General features: G+C 40.4%; 1 protein-coding gene across 1 annotated transcript in view; it reads left to right on the forward strand.

The window, feature by feature from the left end:
- Positions 1–20,731, forward strand: part of EPB41L2 (erythrocyte membrane protein band 4.1 like 2) — a 96,572-nt gene extending 75,841 nt beyond the window's left edge. Inside the window, exons 12-16 of the mRNA XM_065889232.1 lie at positions 7,798–8,361; positions 10,243–10,365; positions 12,155–12,253; positions 13,967–14,047; positions 20,627–20,731. Of these exons, the coding sequence (XP_065745304.1) occupies positions 7,798–8,361; positions 10,243–10,365; positions 12,155–12,253; positions 13,967–14,047; positions 20,627–20,731 (972 nt within the window). The remainder of the gene's footprint in view (positions 1–7,797; positions 8,362–10,242; positions 10,366–12,154; positions 12,254–13,966; positions 14,048–20,626) is intronic.
- The last annotated feature ends 573 nt before the right edge of the window (positions 20,732–21,304 follow it).

The following is a 21,304-nucleotide window of genomic DNA, read 5'->3' on the forward strand; positions in this document are numbered from 1 at the left end:
TTTCCCCCTTTATTACGTTACATATTGCTAGGACCTGGATAAGGCCCAGGAAGAAATACTGAAACACCAGGCTAGCATTAGTGAACTCAAGCGCAATTTTATGGAATCCACACCCGAACCACGCCCTAATGAATGGGAAAAACGACGTATCACACCTCTGTCCCCACAGACACAAGGGGTATGTCACTAGCTATTTGTTGGCTGTATGTCTCAATCCAGCTGTTCAGTAAAACTTAGGTTGTTAATCTATTATGTTGATTCTCAAGACGTTACAAAATGTTCCCTTTTTTTAAAAAAATGTAACTGCTAATAATTTTTAAAATACTAAATATTTATTAATAATGTGTAATACTTATTGACGTAGTTCTTGGGTAAATTGTATGGGTTTCGAAATACCTTTAGAATAGTTTCACTATTTTACTCAAGTAACTTGGTAGTGATGAATTGTTACATAGGGCGAGCTAGAAACTGATGTATATTGTATTTAGTAAGTTAATTATTGACTTCTGAAATAAGAGAGTTTGTTTAATAATTAAAGAATTAGTGATTAAAGGGATGTAGGAATGTAGACCATATTTAGAATGGTTTAAGGTAATTACTGTGAAGATAAAGAGCTAAATTTAGCTTTAAAGACTGATGAGCCCTGTTGAAAACTTGTAAAATGTTAATTATACAACTTAATACTGAAACTTCTTAGTAATGAAATGTAGATTAGTACTTTAAGAACATTTTCATCCATAACATCTCTCCAAACTCATTCTTTCTCTTTCCATGGTTTATTTCTCTCCGCCACCACTATAAGCATTGCCTTTAGAATATGTTCTCAAAATATTTCTTCATTCTCATCTATATCTGTTCTTTTTGATGCTCCAAAATCTCTCCTGTTGTCAACCAAGAACTTCATGGGCTCGTTTATTTTACTTGAGGGAGTTAGTGATCATACTGTATTTAATATGCAGCTTTAAAAAGTGTGTTCAGGTGTTACCCTGCAATTTCCTCTTTCCTCTTTTCCTTTCACCCCTCTCTTCTCCTTAAATTCATTATCTAGTCTGACTTGAATGTTACCAAATTGTAGGCGTTTGATTTATATATTCTTAGGCTATTTTTATTCACCTTTTCTTAAAAAGCAAAGCTGTTGGTTACTTTAAATTTCTAAGTTTGTGACAGTGAAAGGAAAACAGCTCTTTAAAGCAGATGAGCAAAAGTGATTGCTAAAAACTGAAAAAGCTTTTGACAATATTAAGATTTAAAACACCATAGCAGGGTCTTCTGAAGTTGTATACAACTTTAGTTCTTATTTTCAGCTTTTCTGAAGATATTAATGTCCATATTTCGGAATCAACTCTAGAGCGTTGTGTTTTCTGGGGAAACAGCGTCTGATGACGTGCTGGGATTGTGTCCTCTCTTTATGTGCCGCTTCGTCTGGTTTTTCCGCTGACCCACACAGTCGTTTTATGTCTGTGTTGCTATAGATGTAATTGTGCTTGTCTTATTTGTTGACCATGTCTACTGTTTAAAACAATAGAGCAAAGGAGACCATCTTTTCAAGGATATTTTATCCATGACGGAGAAGCATCAGATGGCGGCCGCATGGACAGTTGAAGAGAAAGCCCAGGAGGCAGACAAGGTGTTCACCTTGCATCCTTGGATCTACTCTTGCTTTTTCCCCCTTTTCCTTTATTTCTGTCCACAGCCATAAGATACTCCTCTTTCCTTGTGTATCAACCTAAATTTTTTAAAATAAACTTTTGAGTGCTTAAAAAGTAAAATAAAAACATAGGATCATTAGATGAGAAGCACCATATTGCAAAAGTACTTTATTTGAAAATCCACAATTTGAAATGCAGACATCTCAACCGATTTAGGTGATAAATGACCCCTTATTTTGATGGATGTGGCTGGCAGTTGGGAAACCATGATTTCACACGAAAATGCACTGTTTGTACAACACACACTGTGGTGGTGTTAGAGTAAAGAATTACGTGTGATTTAGGTTACCATTCTACTAATTGCATTTGGAAACCTTTTGAATTTTTATTTTTTAAGATTTTCAACGGGCTAAAAGATTTTGGTATATGCGAGCAGCCCCTCGGATCTCTCTGTGCTCCTGCGTATATGAAACACCTGGCATTACTAGGGAAGTTAGCTTTCCATTGCTTTTACATTGTTATTCTATTTCTAGTGACTTTGCTTAGCCAGCTGGTCAGCTTATTGTTTGTTGGGACTAGAATGCTTAAGAGTCTAGTGGAGGAGGTAGCAGACATGCAAATTAGTAACTAGAAAATTTGGAGCGCTAAGAAGTGTTAAGGAGATGAAATACTTGTCGAGTTAGAAGGTGATTGGGAAGGCTTGGGAAGAGATAGCATTTGAGTTGAGGCCTTAGTGATGAGAAGGAGGTGGACGTGTGAAGTTTTTTCCATGTGTAAGGGAGAGCAGATGCAGCCCCAAAACAGGAATTAATTTAAAGGACTGAAAGACCAAATGACAAGGTCTGAGAAAAGTCAAAGAGGTGAGACTCCAGATCTTGGCAGGATCTTCAAGAACATATTAACAATTTGGAGTTACATTATAGGAGTGATGGGAAACTATTGGAGAGCTTTAAGCTGAGTAGTGCTATAATAATCCCACGTGTATGACAAAAACTCCTCTGGTGCTGGTTGAGGAATGGATTATAGGGGATGGGAACGAGAGCACAGATCGGAATAAGGAGAAAGTGTTTCCCTTCCACCAAGTCTGATTTTGTTAGTTGGTAGAGAGTATTACTCATCAGAACATACAGTGGGATGGTGGGGGAGGCAGATTAAGTGGAAGATGAAGCCTTGCGCTAAGAGAATCTGAGATCTGGTTGAGATGAAATATTTCTGGAACACTGCAAATGAGAAACATAACGTCATAAAGCTAAACCAAGTGACATCTTTATATACTTTAAAGGTTAGCTTGAAATCCAAAGCCAATCAGACTCTGTGTGTAAAATGATGACTTTAATATCATATGCTTTGAAATATTACGTAGTTTTGAAAATCTATCCTCCTTAGAAGCGAGTCAGATGACATCATTTGATCAATTTAAAGTGACGTCCTTGCAGTAGGAAACTTTGGGATTTTGGTGACAGTGTTTAAAATGATCATTTTTTCTCAATGTCATCGTTTAGGGGAGTGTACAATATAAACCATGTACAATGAAAACAATCCATTTGTTATTGTAGAAGTTAACATTAAAATGATGTTATGTGAAATTTAAATCTGGAATTTATCTACAGTTAAGCTCCTAAACAGTTTATCTACGCTTGAAGTTACTGCTTTTTTCTTATTCTTTTCCTCTCCAGCACATGCAGGAAAATACGTACGTACGTACTTAACACACATATGGACTGTTGTAACTGCGATCATCCATTCACCCAACAAACATTTTTTGACCACTTACACTGTATCCACCCTGCGCCAAATAACACATCATTGCTATTAGTTGAAAGTTAAGTCTACTGGAGTGTTTTGACTTTTAACAGAATATCTTTAAAATTTCTGTCTTTGTTACATCTTCATTTTGCTACTTGATTTTTCAGGGTGTCCTGATTATGTTTAAATTGCAGTCCTTAAAAAAATGTAAAATAAAAAATAAGGCATAAGAGTATAATTTGACCAAGTTTTCCAAATGTCTGTAATATGTGTTTTATAGATGAAAAAAAGAACAGTAATAGTTTCTTGTTTAGAAATCAATACATCAAACTTTCAAAATGGTTTCAGTACATTATGAATAATTTTGAGAGTAGAGCAGAAAATTGGAAACCAAATCATTTAGTCTTTACTAGGCAAATAACTATTGTATATCCTCTTAGGTATTGTGAGAATTATGACACACTTGAACTTGTATAAAATATGAGTTTATATTTTATATAGAAACTCCTGAGTCTAGTAGAGATTACATACACTGGACTTTTAAGGTAATTTTGGAGATATTTTATTGAATAATTAGATGCATGGCACTTATTTCAACTCTCCAGTGATCTCTGACCGGCTAGGACACCATCTGCACCCACCGGACCCTAGGGATGATGTAATTATGGACCAGAAGCTTGTTTTCTCTCCTGAGTACTGTGCTTACGCACCTCGCCTTCCTCATCTCGTCGTACCTTCCCTTCACCCCAGTTAGTGCACTGTCCCAAGGGGCATCCCAGAATGCCATTCATTCATTTATCTATCTTTAAGATCTCTGAGCAGTGGGTTTTATTAGGAAGTATTCTGGCACACATCTGACGTGAGGGGGAGCTTCATGGTGACTCTTAACCATTGGCATTCTAGGTACCTGGGATAGTCCCCAGCTTACCTGTTGTGCCCTCAGGCAGATTAAGGACTGTCATTTAAGGGCCAGAAATATGAAGATTAAATTCGCCTTAATAGCCTTTCAGGGATAGATGATTTTCACATTGCTCAGAGTTTCCCCCTCTGAGTTTGTCTTCCTGTTTAGAGTTTTTTTTTTTTTCTTTACCTGTTTCTTGTTGGAAAAAAAAAAAAAAAAAGATACTGTTTCTTCATTCCATGGCATATTTAGCATGTCTGAGGGAATTTCAGTGGGTTACCGTCAAAGCGCTTTCCGTACAGACAGAGTGGTATGGGGCAGGGTAGAGGTCGTAGGAGCTGAAATGGTTAGTGAAGGCCATACACAAAACGTGGAATATTAAGTGGACCTCAGAGAGATGACAAGATTGGCAAGGCCCAGAGTGCCTGGGGAAGGGCATTGGAGGCAAGGGGTTAGGGACATCCAAGCTCTAACACAGAAATAAGTGTAGCAAGTGCAGGGGCCACCGAAGAGGCTGTTCTATGCAGAAAGGCCCGCGCCGAGAAGCTCCCTCGAGAATATACAGAGCAGCGTTTGACGGATGAGTGGGTTGGTCATGCTCAGCTTGTGATAAAGTTTCAGTGAGACACTAAAGAGTTTTAGCTTGTTTCTGTAGGTTGGAGCTATCAACGATTCTCAAGCAGGGTGGAAAGCTGTCATTCAGGCCAGTGGCCACAGACGCCTGCTGCAGAATCTTTTAGAATCCTTGCCTTTCTTTCAATTTATGCTGCTCTGTGATTCTTTCTTGCGTAACCTTTCCTTTCAATAGGTCACTGCTGTCTGTTCTGACTTATTGTTAACTCTTTGCTCTTCCTTTTCTGACCTCTCTAGAGCCTAGAAGAGGAGATAACATCAATTTTGTTTAGTGAAAAGGGCTTTTCTGATAGCATGAAAGCCTCCTTCACCTCAGCCACCACTTGGACAGCAGAGGGCACTGTTGTGAACTCTAGTGCACCTTCTGAAAAGCTTTCTTCCTCGCCCTTCTCACAGTTGCCTGAGGTGCATTTTACTTTGTTTCCCCTGTTTTTAAAAGCCACGTATAAGAGTGATTTTTATTTTTTGAGTATTAAGGAACCCCTTCCTCCAGTTCTTTCACTGGTGCAATTAACTCTTCCTGGGAGAAACATTCAAGAAATAATGACAGAATTTGGACTCCAGGAAAAGATACTGATTGGATGTTTCTCTTGCTTCCTTTCCCTCCACCCCAATCTGCCTAAATTCAGAGAATCATTTAAACCACTAAGGCCCAGAGTCTGAGTTGTTATGTGGAGGGAAACCTTCAACCAAGTAGAAGCTAAGTATTTTTTGCAGAACAGTTTTCAAAGCCTAAATGTCTTTTAAACATCTTCTGATGGTTTATTATTTTTAAAATCCTGCTTATATGGAAAAATTTGAAGTGCTTGCCATTCTCAATGAAATAATAACTTTCATTTTTTTGGAATGACCCCTAAGGGATTCCCTGAACTTGGGCAGAACCCATCTGGCCATTTGAGGTTAAGTAATAAAAATAATGATAATGAAATGTCTCCTTTAGAAATGTTCTGATCACTGGATATCTTTATTTATAAAGAAGTTTATAAGTAGGTACAGTTAAATGTTACCCATTTACCAAAAAAGATTTAGAGATTTTCAGTTTAACATCTGAAACCTCTGGGCTTTCAATAAGCCTGGAAAGATGGCTCTCTTGGTCTGTCAGTAACGTGATTTACATGGTATTAATTTTGAGCAATGAAAACATACCCTTACCATGCCTTTAAGAATAACAGGGCAGATCATGGGACTTCCCTGGTGGCACAATGGTTGAGAGTCCGCCTGCCGATGCAGGGGACACAGGTTTGTGCCCCGGTCCGGGAAGATCTCACATGCCGCGGAGCAGCAGGGCCCGTGAGCCATGGCCGCTAAGCCTGCGCATCCGGAGCCTGTGCTCCGCAGTGGGAGAGGCCACAGCAGTGAGAGGCCCGTGTACCGCAAAAAAAAAAAACAGAGCAGATCAAAGACAGTGTGTGAGTATATGTTGATAGGTGCCCTTTCAGGACCTTTTGCTCATGGTTGTCCATGTTGCTGGAGCACATAAACATGAGGTCATGTTATCTGTTATAGGAAACAGCTCCAGTCCAGTTAGTGTCTTGGCAGCTTCACAGCAAGGTCTGTTTCTGCCCAGAGGGTTCAGGGGTGCAGTGCTCTTCATTCAGCATCAAAATACTTTCTTGAATAAGTAGGGCTACTATCTCTAGCTGAATTTTTAAAGTTAGAGCACAAGGCATTAGTGCTACCCGAATGTCAAAAAGTTGGCTAGGCTTTATGTAAAGTAGCCTTTTAAAAAAAATAAGGAAAATTTTAATCTTTAAAAACAGACTCCTTTGTAAGAAAGTTTCTACCCTGATTATCAATACTATAGCATAGGAAGTTATTTACTAATGTATTTCGTCTTCAGACATTTATTGAACATTTAGGTCCTGTACTTAACTGGAGTAAATCTAGTCCCCCCAAAGTAGATGCCTGCAGAGGCTAGCAATGTGTATCGCAAATGATAAACTGGGTCTATTTCAGTTTTCAAATGAAGGAGCTAAATTCTAAGAGAACACACTTGGAGCCATAACTGACATCCATCCTAATGTTATAATATCCCTTTTGCTAATCTGTCGCACAGTTTGGGATGTTAATAACCATTTCTGAAATGACAACATTTTTATGTTAATAACTGTCTGAGACAATTATAATTTTGCCAATTAAAGCTGATTTTTAAACAAGCCAGCAAAAAACAAAGGCATCATCTTATTAATACTATATTCATTTAGGAATTAGGGGTTCAGGCCAGGATTTTTTTTTTTTTTTGGTCTGATTAAAATCAAGCTGTCGAATAGATTTTAAAAGTCTTAACATTTAAACTTTAAAATAATGAGTAAGCTCTGGTATAATTCCATTTTTTCCCCCTACCTTTTCAACAAGAAGGAGCTTATAGATATAAATATAATAAAACCATTTCGTCTCTTTGGGACGATGCTAGCAGTTTTTGTGTTTTTGTTTCCTTCCCTAAGCTTCTTGCATTTGTCTGGATTGTCCTTCATGTGACCTCGGGCAAAGGTTTTTGTAGCTGTTGATTCTTGCTGTTCTGTCTTTGCGGTGTCGGATGTTTGTTTTGGTGGGTGTCGAGGTAAACCTTTATTGATTCTGTGTCCTCGGTTGCTTTTTGTTCCGCAGAAATGCGCTCCTGAGTCGGAAGGGCCTTGCGCCGGAGCCAGTGATGCTGTTAAGGTTCTCCCCTTTTCCATGTTAACACCATTGCCCGACGTGTCCAATCCCGCTCACGTTTTCACCCGCTTCCCTTTCAGTCCACCATCATCATCATCATCTTTGCTTTCCTCCATGACATGAACCTGCCATCGGTTAATTTTGCTTGCCGTCGTTTTGATTTATTCATCTATTTTTGTTTCCCCCTCATCCATTTTTGTTTCTGTGCAGAGTTCACTTGAGACTCTGAATATAGTGGAGGAGAAGAAGCAGGCAGAGGTTGGGAAAGACGAAAGAGTAACCCCGGCAGAGATGAACGGTAAAGAGCCGTCCCCTGGGCATGGTCCTGGGGAGATGCAGAAGGTGGAGCCGGGGACGCAGAAAGACCCCACCCCCCTGTCTTCTGAGAGCAGCAGCGAGAGCGAGGAGGAGGCGGAGGACGTGGGGGAGTACCGGCCCCACCGCCGAGCGCCTGAGGGCGCCATCAGGGAGGAGCAGGGAGAGTATGAAGAAGAGGTGGAAGAGGCACCCGGCCCAGCAGCCAAGGTAGTAGAGAGGCAGGACCCCGTGCCAGCAGCCAGCGCGGTCACGCAAGCAGGTGCCAGTGTCGGCACAGTAGAAACAGTGACCCAGGAAAAGGGAGCGGGCCCCCAGATCCCTGCCGAGAAGAGTGTAAACGAAGGCGCTGTTAAGCAAGACGTGAGCGAAGAAACGGAGGACGAGCAACAGAAAGTTAACGGAGACGTGGCTCCCGTTGACATTGATGTTTTGCCACAGATTATCTGTTGTTCAGAGGTAAATGGGAGACCCAAGCGGGAGCTCAACACTAGAGCTGTTTCTCAGGTGGAGCCACACCTGCCTCTCTTCTTCTCCTGTCCTCCCGGGTCTCTTTCAGCTTTTTCGACAGGATTCTGACTTTGATCTCTCACGGGAGGAAGGGGGAAGGCCCTGCTTTGTCGATTTTCTGCCCTCTCTGGTCACGGTTTCTGGCGTCTTTACCACAGCTGGATCACCTGATAAACTTTCCAACAGCAGCCGTGTCATTTTTTCCCTTCTCATTTCACGTTGAAATTTTTCTTTGCATGTTTTCGGTGGTTTTTGATGGTTTATCTTCAGTTGCACTGTCTCCTCATACTCAATGCCTTTTTGTTCATTAGAAAATTGTGTATGTATTGCTGAAAAACGGGCAGTGCGTGTGTGTTGCTGGTGTCACGACTGGGTTTGACTTGCTGGCTCACTCTCTCTTCAGTTTAAGATTTTCAGAATGGCAGCAGGCTCCGATTACCATGATGCTCTGAATTCAGCATCTAGCCTGATGAAAACATTATTTCCTGAATACCCCTGGCATTTCAGGTTTTAGATTCCAGGGATTGTACGGTCTGGTCAGGAGACGTAGCTTTCCTTCTGGGCAGCGAGAAGCTAACAGGAGAATACCCTTCTCTTCTCGTTCTGTCCTCTCATCAATTCCGGATTATTTGCAAGTTTGATCATGTGTTTTGTGAGTTGTCTCCATTGGGTATGGGTCTTTTCCTTTTTCTCTTCAAGAAAGAGAACTTTCCATACTCCTCTTAGATTAAGTCTTGGTCACTAGGTGCAGTGTCTCTGATTTGGGAGTCAAAGTTACGCTGAGAGAGGGTTTACTTCCATGTGAGTGTTCCTTGATTAAAATTCAATGCCGACAGTAGAGGGATTATCCATATTTGCTCTCTTTCATGGGGTAGAAAATCTTGAAGTGACTTTGTCTTGAAATAATTAACTGGATTTATGTTACTTTTAAACTTCCGATTTCACTTCAGAGAAGACATTTTGAAAGTCTTTGAATGCCTTGAACTATAATTTTCTGCATTTAATATACAGGTTATTCCTCTTTAAATAATTACACTTGGGAATTTTCTCTCAAGGAAAGCACTGCAGTGCTTTGGTAGTAGTACAGTCTGATGGTGTATTAAAAATACACGTTCAGCAGACTGCAGTGTTAACAGGCAATGTTAACAGGCATCTCCTTGAATGTTTTAAATGGTTCAGAGCATTAATGCAGCAATGGTGGAGTGACTCTACAGGTATATAACGTTTTAACTTATGTAATACAGAAGAAACACTGCAAGATTTAGACAGGTATAACTGAAAACAATCCTGCTTGAAGGTATTCTTTCTGAAAATGGGATCTCCTTGTCAGTAGGGCAGAAAAGGCTTTTTGGGAAAAGAGCAGATCTTAGCCTACTGACCGAGCGTGCCAATTAAAGGCACACACGCAAACCTTACAGCCTTCACACAAACTATATGCTTCTTTAAACTGTAATAAAAATTGAGGCAGGTCACTTCTCATGGCTCATTCTGTTTTGTTTTCTTTTCAATTTTATCATTACTTGCTTAAAGCTAGAGTTTCCGTATCACTGTACGCCAGGCTTGACACGTAAGTAATTTGGGACCATCGTAATTTGAAGCCCGCCACGATTTAGGGAGCCATTATGCTAGCTTATTCTTCATATATATCTATACACATATATATGATATTTGGAGGAAAGTGTTTTTCTTTTGCTTTAGATGATTTCCTTTTACTCTTTTGTTCATGAGTGTGTGTTTGGATATGTTTCTTACAGTTATTTTTGAAGCCTCCATTAAGCACTTTTACTTTATTACCTCTAGAATTTATGTTTCCCTTCCTTTTCACTTCAGCCACCAGTGGTAAAAACAGAGATGGTAACAATTTCTGATGCCTCACAAAGGACAGAAATCTCCACCAAGGAAGTCCCTATTGTCCAAACTGAGACCAAAACCATCACATATGAGTCTCCACAGGTACAAAGTCTCTAGACTTGGACTGTTTGACTTCTTTTTTACTTAGTCTTTCTGTTTTCGTTCTCTCTTCTCCTAGTTTATGTTTCTGACTTTGACATAGCTTTTTATATCTCCATTTTATAACTACTTCAGCAACGTAACTTGCTACGATAAAATTGGTGACCCATTGATTATGGGAGGAAGCATACATGTGATTTTTTAGGACAGGCAGTACCAATGTTGTTCTTATTATTCTTATGAGCCATCTCTGGCTTGTTGTATCCAGGAGTGTTTAGGTACACTTGGGAAACAGATCATCTTACAAAGTTTGTTAGATCTGATTTAATTTATGGATTCGTAGAATTTAATTTAGGCTTTTATCCCCTCCTCCAACTCCACGAAGACAGAGCCATTCGACTCACTCTTGCTTACGGGTACACACATAACGCACACACACCTGTGCTTCTCCTCATGTGGGATTATTTTCTGAAAACGTGTGTCGCCATTCTTATGTAAATGTGATACTGTGCGTCTAAATAATGATCAGATTCGTGTGTTTGATTTTAGGTATTCACACATTGATTCTGTAAAGATTTGAAATATGATATTTAACCTTAAGGGTAACAAAAAAGGGGAAAGTAGTCATCATTTCGAAATGGAACCGTTTAGAAACTGGGACAACTCTTTTCTCAACTGAGAAATTTAGTGTTCTAGTAGGATTGTACCGTGGTGGAGCGTGGCAGATTGCTGTCCTCTCGAAATATTTTTTAAAGGTGTAATGCGTTTATGTGTGAAACATTCCTTAAAATCATTTTAGATATGCTCTCCGTAAATGTGCGTAGATCCCACATAAGCACAAATAGGTTTCTTATGAACAGGTGTGGTAGGAGAGCGTGTACTCACATGTTTCTGTTGTGGTAAGTGCCCTTGTAAAGAAGTAGAGATGTGTGACCCAAGTTCGAGAGATCTCCTCCTAACTTACAGTAAGAAAGACTCTGCACTCTCCAGTTATTTCCCGTCAGTGTCAGGAAACTGGTGATAAATGTGTTTTGATGATCTTAGCATAAACTCGTAGCCTATGAATGTGCTTCATTATTTCCCTTGGTAAACTCTAGAACTTTCTAGTATCAAAGTAAAGAAGTTAAACCCTATATAGACATAGTATAAGATTTATATATAAGCTATATATATACACACTTACATAGAGAGTGCGTGCACATGTGCGCACACGTGTGCATACGTATTGAAATACATGTAGCCGTGTATACGCACAAACTATTACAGGAAACATGTCATTAAAAAAAAAATCTAGAGATAAGCAATCAACCAAATCGCTTAAGCTTAGTCTGTCCTAGTTAGGTTCTGTTACTTAGTAATCTGAGAAAACGTTTATTTTTACCCACCTGTGCTTAAAGAAACAACAAACTCAGCACTTCTGGTCACTGTGGAAACTTCTCTGCTTGGGTCTCTGCTCTCTTCTTCCAGCTTCTGTAAATGGCCCTCAGCCAGATTTTCTCACGACTCCCCTGTAGATCTCAGTCCCACCTTCTACGTCCATTCTTTGTTTATTCTCTCTCCGCCCAGGGTTGGCTTCTCCATGTGCATTTAGCCCTTGACTTTACTCTGTTTATAAATGCCAGCCAATCTCTGATCAGTAAATCACCACTACAGACATGCAGAGGATAGGCAGCTAGCATCTTCTGCCAACTCCTTAGGTCTTAAAAGCTGCATGTTCGATGGGGAGGGATCTTCTCTGACAACGTAACGGAAGTTAAGCTTTGCTTTGTGTTTTCCCCCCAACTCTTCAAAGATTGATGGCGGGGCTGGTGGTGACTCGGGCACGTTACTGACTGCACAGACCGTCACATCCGAGTCCGTGTCGACGACGACAACCACACACATCACCAAGGTAAAGCCATCCAGGGGAATGTACACTGCCAACAAAATCTTTTCTGCATGGTTTCTTTGTTCCTATTCACACTTCCAATTATTACGCACAGTGCCAGTGGAATAAAAACGCCTAAAGTGTGCGAGAAACTGGGCTCCGCTGACATTTGTATTTAAACCAAATCCAAATTGCAAATTTGTGACGTACGAGGGGGTAAAAATATGTTCTAAACAGCTATACTTAAGACAGCTGTAGGAGCAGAGGGAACCTAATAAAATTGGAAGCCTAGCTTTGTTAAGTACAAGTCAGCTCTCCTGACGGAAGCAAGGAAGTGAAGACTGCCATTGAAAATTTTCACCAAGTTGTTCAAATCATATACATTTCCCCCATTGATTTAAGATACTAGTGTGTCGATTTGGAGCATTTCTCCAGATCACTCTCTAAATGTTTAACACCTGATGACCAGCGATCCTCAAAGTGTGGTCTCTGCAGTGTCGGCGGCAGTCTCACCCAGGGACTTGCTAGCAGTGTGAATACTGTGACCCCACTCGGGATCTTCTGAAACCCCAGGAGTGTTTAGGAAGCCCTCCACGTGATTCCAGTGCATGACATGGTCATCACCTTTCTAACCCAGCATTATTTTCCAGTCGTTCCTTTTTGCTTCTGCTTCTCAGGTTTGGTTAGTGCTTGAAGGTCTCAAATGTATCCCTTGTGCCCTCCTCACGCCACATTTCAACAACAACAAAAATTTTGTGAATTAAAAAATGTCCCATAAGTGCAAGATGGTATTGGTGTTCATTTTAAAGCATATCAGGTTATTAAGACCTAATGATCTTAGCGATCAGCCTTGTTTCTTACGGTGAAGTGCGGTACCTGTGACCGTGTGTAAATTTATCAGTGTTGTAGAGGTTGAGTGTGCACTTTCTCAGGACTGGGTGGTATTTGCTCATTGTTTAGGGTGTCACAGACATATGATCTCTCAGCCTCTATCATGCCCCAGGCTTCTGTCACCTCGCTCCAAGCCAGTAACTCTGTAACTCTGTGGGCAGTTCACCCAGGAGCTCCTACCCCCGGGTCTCCTCACAGCCTTTGTTCAGCCACATTCCATGTCCATGTCACAGCCACGTGCAGAATCAAATCAAACATTGGATGAAAATCTTTATATCGCTCTCACACATCTTACCTATCTTAAACCAAGTCCAAGCCTTCTTTTTTTTTTTATTATTGCACTAAACCAAATGAAGAAAATCACCAAATGGATCTGTATGATGCCAGTCAATTTCCCAAACCTAAACTAGATGCCTAAATTATTACATTCCTTATAAACTCTACATAAAACAAACAACTACTTCTCCTTTGCTCGCTTCTTTTCAAAAATTGGCCAATTGGAAGTGAAGAAACTCAGGAAACTGTAACGGAATGTTCCAGTGGAGTTGTTTGGATTAAATGGCATCTGTTGCATCTTAATCTCACCTGAATCTTGATAAGATAGTTTTTAAGGTTGCTTTCAGTTTAGGAGTGCTGACAGATGATGCTACACTTGGAAGGATCGGATTCTCTATGGAGCTTAAAAATAAAGAAATTCCTAGGACATCAGTCTTCCCCACCCAGTGTGAATTGCTTAAGGATGATCGGAAGGTCTGGGTGTGCGCCATCTCTGTTTTCTCTGATTGTGTGTAAACACGTTTTAGTGATTGCTAATCCTCCCTCCCTTCTGTTTCTTTATGACCTTAGACTGTAAAAGGTGGAATATCTGAAACAAGAATTGAAAAGCGCATCGTGATCACGGGAGATGCAGATATTGATCACGACCAGGTAAAGACTTGAGCTTCTGATTCTGAAACTGGCCGCGTTTATTTTCTAAGTTTCTGTCATCATGTCACGTCCCTGTATCAAACTGCTTCTCTCAGTACCTCCTTCCTAGATGAATGCACCTCCTAAGCTTGGCATAAAGACCCTTCACAGTCTAGACACAGCCTGTCCTTTCAGCCTTCCTAGCACTGAATTAGCACAAAATGTGGGTTGTTTTTCATTTCACACTAGCTTTACATGCACCTTTGGCTCACAATAATCAAGAGGATTTTTGGCAACCATCAGGCATTCATGTGGTCCTGGTTTAAAGGCAAGTCATCAGTTACTGACAAATAAATGGCAGTTAAACGACACTGGCTTCCAAAAAAATAAGGAAAGCCACTAAGTTTGACTTATGCCTGCTTTCAGGAACTTATCAAGTATTTTTTTATAGCAATAGAAAAGTTGGGCTATTTACCTCTAGATGTTTTCTCCTAGTTATTACTATTATTGAAGGATAGGACAAGGTAATAGAAGGAAGGTCTCTTACAAAGTGAAAATTTATATGTATTCAGAAAAGATTTTTTAAAGAATTGTACTTCCATTCTACTGTTAAGCTGAACAGGTGACGAATGGAACTGCTGGAGACTTGGAGAGTAGCTTTAATTTTAGACTGCAGTCCCAAGTGATGATGAGAATTTTTTGTTTTGTTATTTTCTGAGTGATTTTAACTCAGCTCTAAAGGAGACCAAGCTCTTTTCTTTTTACAATAATTTGAAGAAATGGAAATGTTCAGTTGACCAAATGTTCAGTTGTCCTCAGCTGGGGAGTAGGAACAAATGATAGTCACCCAGCTTTGAACACAGAAATTTTAGAGAACAAAATTTCTCGTTTAAGAAAGGCTTGCTGTAAGAAAGGCCAAACAGGAATAGATTTTATTCTATGTCTAAAAAGAAAATTACTGTTTTTTAAAACTCCTGTATATATAATTTTACTTACATATTTCATAATATATATATATATTTTTTTGCGGTACGCGGGCCCCTCACTGTTGTGGCCTCTCCCGTTGCGGAGCACAGGCTCCGGACACGCACGCTCAGCGGCCCTGGCTCACGGGCCCAGCCGCTCCACGGCATGTGGGATCTTCCCGAACCGGGGCACGAACCCGTGTCCCCTGCGTCGGCAGGTGGACTCTCAACCACTGCGCCACCAGGGAAGCCCTCATAATGTATTTTTAAAAATTCCTTGAGAGTTATTATAGGTTAAAAGGTTGCCCTGACTCTGAATTTTGACTTAGTAATAGAGCTTCCTAGTAGATGACTATACATGTGTCTTTTCACCACTAGAAAATGAATTACCTGTGTGGAAACCAAGCGTCTGGTTTCCTATACAGAGGATTTATTCTACTTCTCTTCACTGAGACAGTTTTGAGTTGCTCTGACCTTAAGTTGGAGCAAACCGTATTCTTCCTCTTTTTTCCTCTGGGACTCTCGCTCAGCATTTATTGAATTTCTACAGTGTACTGGGCAGGGACCCACATTCTTTGGCCTGATGGAAGGTGAAAATCGGGGTCCTCTCCCAGCCTTTGTTTCGTCCGCCCTCTGTCTCCACCAAACAAGGCCCTTTCAGGGTTTCAAATGCCACTTTTTCCCTTGAGGGGTTACTTGCAGGTTTTATTTTATGTGTATTCTTTCGTCCCGTTTTTCCTGAAAACTCAAATCTAGATAGTAATGCTTCTGAACGGCAGATATTAAAAACACAGTCTGAAACGTAAGTTCCAAAAGAATACAAAATAACAAAATTCCTAACTCTCCCATTAGAAGAAAATCATGGCGCTGCAGCTTTAGCTGTTGCTGTGAGGACGCACACCTTCAGCCCATTTTAAAACTGAAGTGGGGCTAGGGGGCGGGGGGAGGGATAAATTGGGAGTTTGGGATCGACAAGTGCACACACCACCATGTATAAAATAGATAAACAACAAGGACCTACTGTATAGCACAGGGAACTATAGTCGATATCTTGTAATAACCTATAAGGGTAAAGAATCTGAAAAAGAATATGTATATGTATAACTGAATCACTTTGCTGTACACCTGAAGCTAACACAACATTGTAAATCAACTACGATTAAAAAAAAAACAAAAAACCCCAAAACTGAGGTCAGATATCCAAATGAAGGGAACAGATATATACCTTTTTCATGTTTATTTATAAGATGTCATAAACGTTTTTGAGCAAATGTAATTGTGGCTTCTGGTATGCTTGTCACCAGGAGCTCATGATGAGTTTGCTTTCCCCTTAAAGCCTGTAAATGAGATGGTGGAGCTATTTAAAAGTAAAGGAGGGAAATTAGTTCCCTGCCACAAACTGATGTTGATCATGCAGTGACTTTAATGTCATTGACACCTTTTCAGTTCCTTGCCTACATTAAAAGAATTTTAATAGTGGAAGGAAACCCTTCATCTGAGCAGGATAGGAAAAGAAGGAATCTCTTTTGTGCTGGCAAATGAAAGAGGCTTTGCAGGTTCTACACGCGGTGCTAGTCGTGGCTCTCAGCTCCGTACCCGGGAGGCATAAACAACACAGAAAAGTGTATTTCTTTCTAATAAAATGACTTCTCAATTTGGCCGTGCGATGTGATAGTTTTCTCACAGTCTTTACTGTTGCCGCAGTAAATTAACATTTTACGGTATTTAATTACGTGTACCGATATTATGGAAGGAAAGGAACTAAGGGCAAACTGACTTCAAATATGTTTGAAGATGATAATAGCAGTTTTCCATTTTCCCTACTTTTCTGCTAATTAAAACATGTTTCACGCCTGCTACCTTCCCTTGGGTATCATGTATGTTTCCTCTTTGACAGATGCAGGATTTAATGTAGGCAGGTCTTTGTAATGAACATAAATTCAGAGTAGCTGAGAAGTTGTTCTGTAGCCACGTTGGCTCCCATCAGAGCTGTCCTTTCTCAAATTGGATTCCAGAAACCAGCAGGGAGTAGACCGTGTTGATTGTTCCAATCTCCCTCTTGCCTCTGAACACAGACTTAGAGCCTCCCTGATGGACTTGGTCGCCTTCCCCACTCACACTGCAGTTAGTACACGACAGCACTTGCTGTCCTGCTCTGAGACGAGGTCCCCACTCTGCTCCTGCCCACTGGGCTGCCTGCTCTCCCCACGTGGCAAGCAGTTGTGCTGATGCTTAAGTGGAAGCCTGGTCCCCTGTCTGATCCTCTCTTGTCCAACACAGGTAGGTTGCCAGAGTTTGTTCCCCAGTGGAAATTTAAGCACCCTCAAGTGTCTTCCAGGCTTCTGAGTGAAAAGTTTTTGGCGTAAAAATAATTTTGCGGGGTAGTTTTATCTTTCTTTGTGGAATGCGGCTCAGGGTTTTGCTCAGTAACCTTCCAGCTGACAGAAATGATATTGCAAACAAGAAATGCAGTTGTCCCCAAAGGCAGGTGACAACGCAGCAGGAAAATTGTGCTGCTTTTTTCAAATGTATGTTTTCCTTATGAGATACAGCAATCTCTCTCCTAGTAGGATTTCTTTTTTGTTTTCAAGTTCTTTCCTAGATTTTGAGTGTTGTTCTGTGCAGTTTTCTTTTACTTTTTCCCTGAGACCTCTTTAAACGTCTTTCCCTCTGAAAAACAGGATCTTTCCACTTTGCCATAATCCTTGTATACAGTTTACTTTCTGATCAAACTCAGAGAAATCTTGTCTGCTTTCTCACAGCCTCATCCAGGGAAGAGCCGATGAATCAGTGGAGGGGCAGCCCTCTCCTGCCCTGTAGCCCCCTGGCAGGATGGTCCTGAGGAAGACCCATTAACCTTTTTGCCTTCACTGTTTCCACCTGTAAAATAGGGAGCTGTATTTTATTATCTAAAAGATTAGTCTCTCTCTTTTCTTTAGCTTTACTGATTGTTTGTCATCATTGTTGCTTGTGGTTTTAATTGTTCTATGTCCTAGAAGTTAATAGATATTTTCCCTGCAACATTCCTCAAGCAATTACTGAGAGCCTGAGAGGGCAAAGATGAGCAGAGCCTGGTCCTGCACTGTGAGTTTTTTTTTTTAATTTTTTTAATTTTATTTTTTTAACATCTTTATTGGAGTATAATTGCTTTACCGTGGTGTGTTAGTTTCTGCTTTATAACAAAGTGAATCAGCTACACATATATCCCCATATCTTTTCCCTCTTGCGTCTCCCTCCCACCCATCCTATTCCACCCCTCTAGGTGGTCACAAAGCACTGAGCTGATCTCCCTGTGCTATGCGGCTGCTTCCCACTAGCTATCGATTTTACATTTGGTAGTGTATATATGTCCATGCCACTCTCTCACTTTGTCCCAGCTTACCCTTCCCCTCCCTGTGTCCTCAAGTCCATTCTCTAGTAGGTCTGCATCTTTATTCCCGTTCTGCCCCTAGGTTTTTCATGACCATTTATTTTCTTTTTTTTTTTTTAGATTCCATATATATATATGTGTGTGTGTGTGTGTGTGTGTGTGTGTGTGTGTGTGTGTGTGTGTTAGCATACGGTATTTGTTTTTCTCTTTCTGACTTGCTTTACTCTGGATGACAGACTCTAGGTCCATCCACCTCACTACAAATTACTCAATTTCGTTTCTTTTCATGGCTGAGTAATCTTCCATTGTATATATGTGCCACATCTTCTTTATCCATTCATCTGTGGATGGACACTTAGGTTGTTTCCATGTCCTGGCTGTTGTAAATAGAGCTGCAATGAACATTGTGGTACATGACTCTTTTTGAATTATGGTTTTCTCAGGGTATATGCCCAGTAGTGGAATTGCTGGTCGTGTGGTAGTTCTATTTTTAGTTTCTTAAGGAACCTCCATACTGTTCTCCATAGTGGCTGTATCAATTTACATTCCCATCAACAGTGCAAGAGGGTTCCCTTTTCTCCACACCCTCTCCAGCATTTATTGTTTGTAGATTTTTTGATGATGGCCATTCTGACTGGTGTGAGGTGATACCTCATTGTATCATTGTAGTTTTGATTTGCATTTCTCTAATGATTAATGATGTTGAGCATTCTTTCATGTGTTTGTTGGCAATCTGTATATCTTCTTTGGAGAAATGTCTGTTTAGGTCTTCTGCCCATTTTTGGATTGGGTTGTTTGTTTTGTTGATATTGAGCTGCATGAGCTGCTTGTAAATTTTGGAGATAAATCCTTTGTCAGTTGCTTCGTCTGCAAATATTTTCTCCCATTCTGAGGGTTTTCTTTTCATCTTCTTTATGGTTTCCTTTGCTGTGCAAAAGCTTTTAAGTTTCATTAGGTCCCATTTGTTTATTTTTGTTTTTATTTCCATTTCTCTAGGAGGTGGGTCAAAAAAGGATCTTGCTGTGTGATTTATGTCATAGAGTGTTCTGCCTATGTTTTCCTCGAAGAGTTTGGTAGTGTCTGGCCTTACATTTAGGTCTTTAATCCATTTTGAGTTTATTTTTGTGTATGGTGTTAGGGAGTGTTCTAATTTTATTCTTTTACATGTAGCTGTCCAGTTTGCCCAGCACCACTTATTGAAGAGGCTGTCTTTTCTCCATTGTATATTCTTGCCTCCTTTACCAAAAATCAGGTGACCATATGTGCGTGGGTTTATCTCTGGTTTTTCTATCCTGTTCCATTGATCTATATTTCTGTTTTTGTGCCAGTACCATACTGTCTTGATTACTGTAGCTTTGTAGTATAGTCTGAAGTCTGGGAGCCTGATTCCTCCAGCTCCGTTTCTCTTTCTCAAGATTGCTTTGGCTATTCGGGGTCTTTTGTGTTTCCATACAAATTGTGAAATTTTTTTTTCTAGTTCTGTGAAAAATGCCAATGGTTGTTTGATAGGGATTGCATTGAATCTGTAGATTGCTTTGGGTAGTGTAGTCATTTTCACAATGTTGATTCTTCCAATCCGAGAACATGGTATATCTCTCCATCTGTTTGTATCATCTTTAATTTCTTTCATGAGTGTCTTATAGTTTTCTGCATACAGGTCTTTTGTCTCCTTAGGTAGGTTTATTCCTAGGTATTTTATTCTTTTGGTTGCAATGGTAAATGGGAGTGTTTCCTTAATTTCTCTTTCAGATTTTTCATCATTAGTATATAGGAATGCAAGAGATTTCTTGCACCATGAGTTTTGAGGCAACTGGGTAATTGCAAGTAACACTCGAGTGTGGAGGGCAGACACCACCCCTGGAGGCTTTACATCATTCCTTCAATCCATACATCAAACCTTAACATTATCTTTATAATCTTAGCATAAGTCTCAGGTTGCAGATGAGAATCCTAAGGTCAGAGAAGATCTGTTTTCTCCACATCTCACAGTGCGTGCCAGGTTGAGTGGGATTCAGAGCCAGTGTGTTTCTCCTACATGTATCATTATTTGGCAGTGGACTGGAGAAATGGGAAATCTGGGGAAATGAGATGCATTCTGTAAAACGAAAAAAGAGCCCATTTCAAATCTCCTGCTTCCTCAAATAAAGCAGTGAAACTGTCTTGGCAGGAGGAATGATGGATCCCAGGTTATGGCTGTGCTCGTGTACAGCCATCCCGAGAAAGAGCCTCTTCCTCTACTCACAGTGCTCTCTCCTGACCCCACAGGCGCTGGCCCAGGCCATCAGGGAAGCCAGGGAGCAGCACCCCGACATGTCGGTCACGAGGGTGGTGGTGCACAAAGAAACCGAGCTGGACGAGGGGGAAGAGTAAGGTAAGAGCCTCGTCATCGGGGCCTTTCTCATGACTGTTCTGTGTTCCTGAACCTGCCGAGCGATGTGAAAGGCACGTCTGCATCATGGTGCCTGTCTCCTACAGTTCATCTGATCTTCCAGACTTTTTCATCTCCGAGTACATCTGCTCGGGTGACCTGTATATAGTTAATTATAAACTCTGTGGAGCAGCGGGCATATGTGGTGTTAATAACTGCCATGTATTGAGAGCCGCTAATAATCAACATTTATATGTTACTTTACTATTTGTAAAGCGCATTAATATAAGTTACCTCAATGTTCACAAAGAGCCTGTTAGGAAGGTGCTATTGCTTTCGTTTAGATGAGGGATTTTTGTCGTAGGGGCCCAAAGGGGAGATGAGTTAATCTTTTAAATGGAGACATTAAGAACTCTGTATCAGAGAAGGAACCATAAAGGAAAAGATTGCTTTGACTGTATAAAGAGGTAAAAATTTGAGCCAAACTAACAAAAACAAAAATAAAAGGTAAGTGATAAAGTTCAACATACCTGGCAGAGACAGGATTAATATCCTGAATATATTATATTAAGAAG

This window comes from Phocoena phocoena, chromosome 12, assembly GCF_963924675.1.
Source record: "Phocoena phocoena chromosome 12, mPhoPho1.1, whole genome shotgun sequence".
NCBI lineage: Eukaryota > Metazoa > Chordata > Mammalia > Artiodactyla > Phocoenidae > Phocoena > Phocoena phocoena.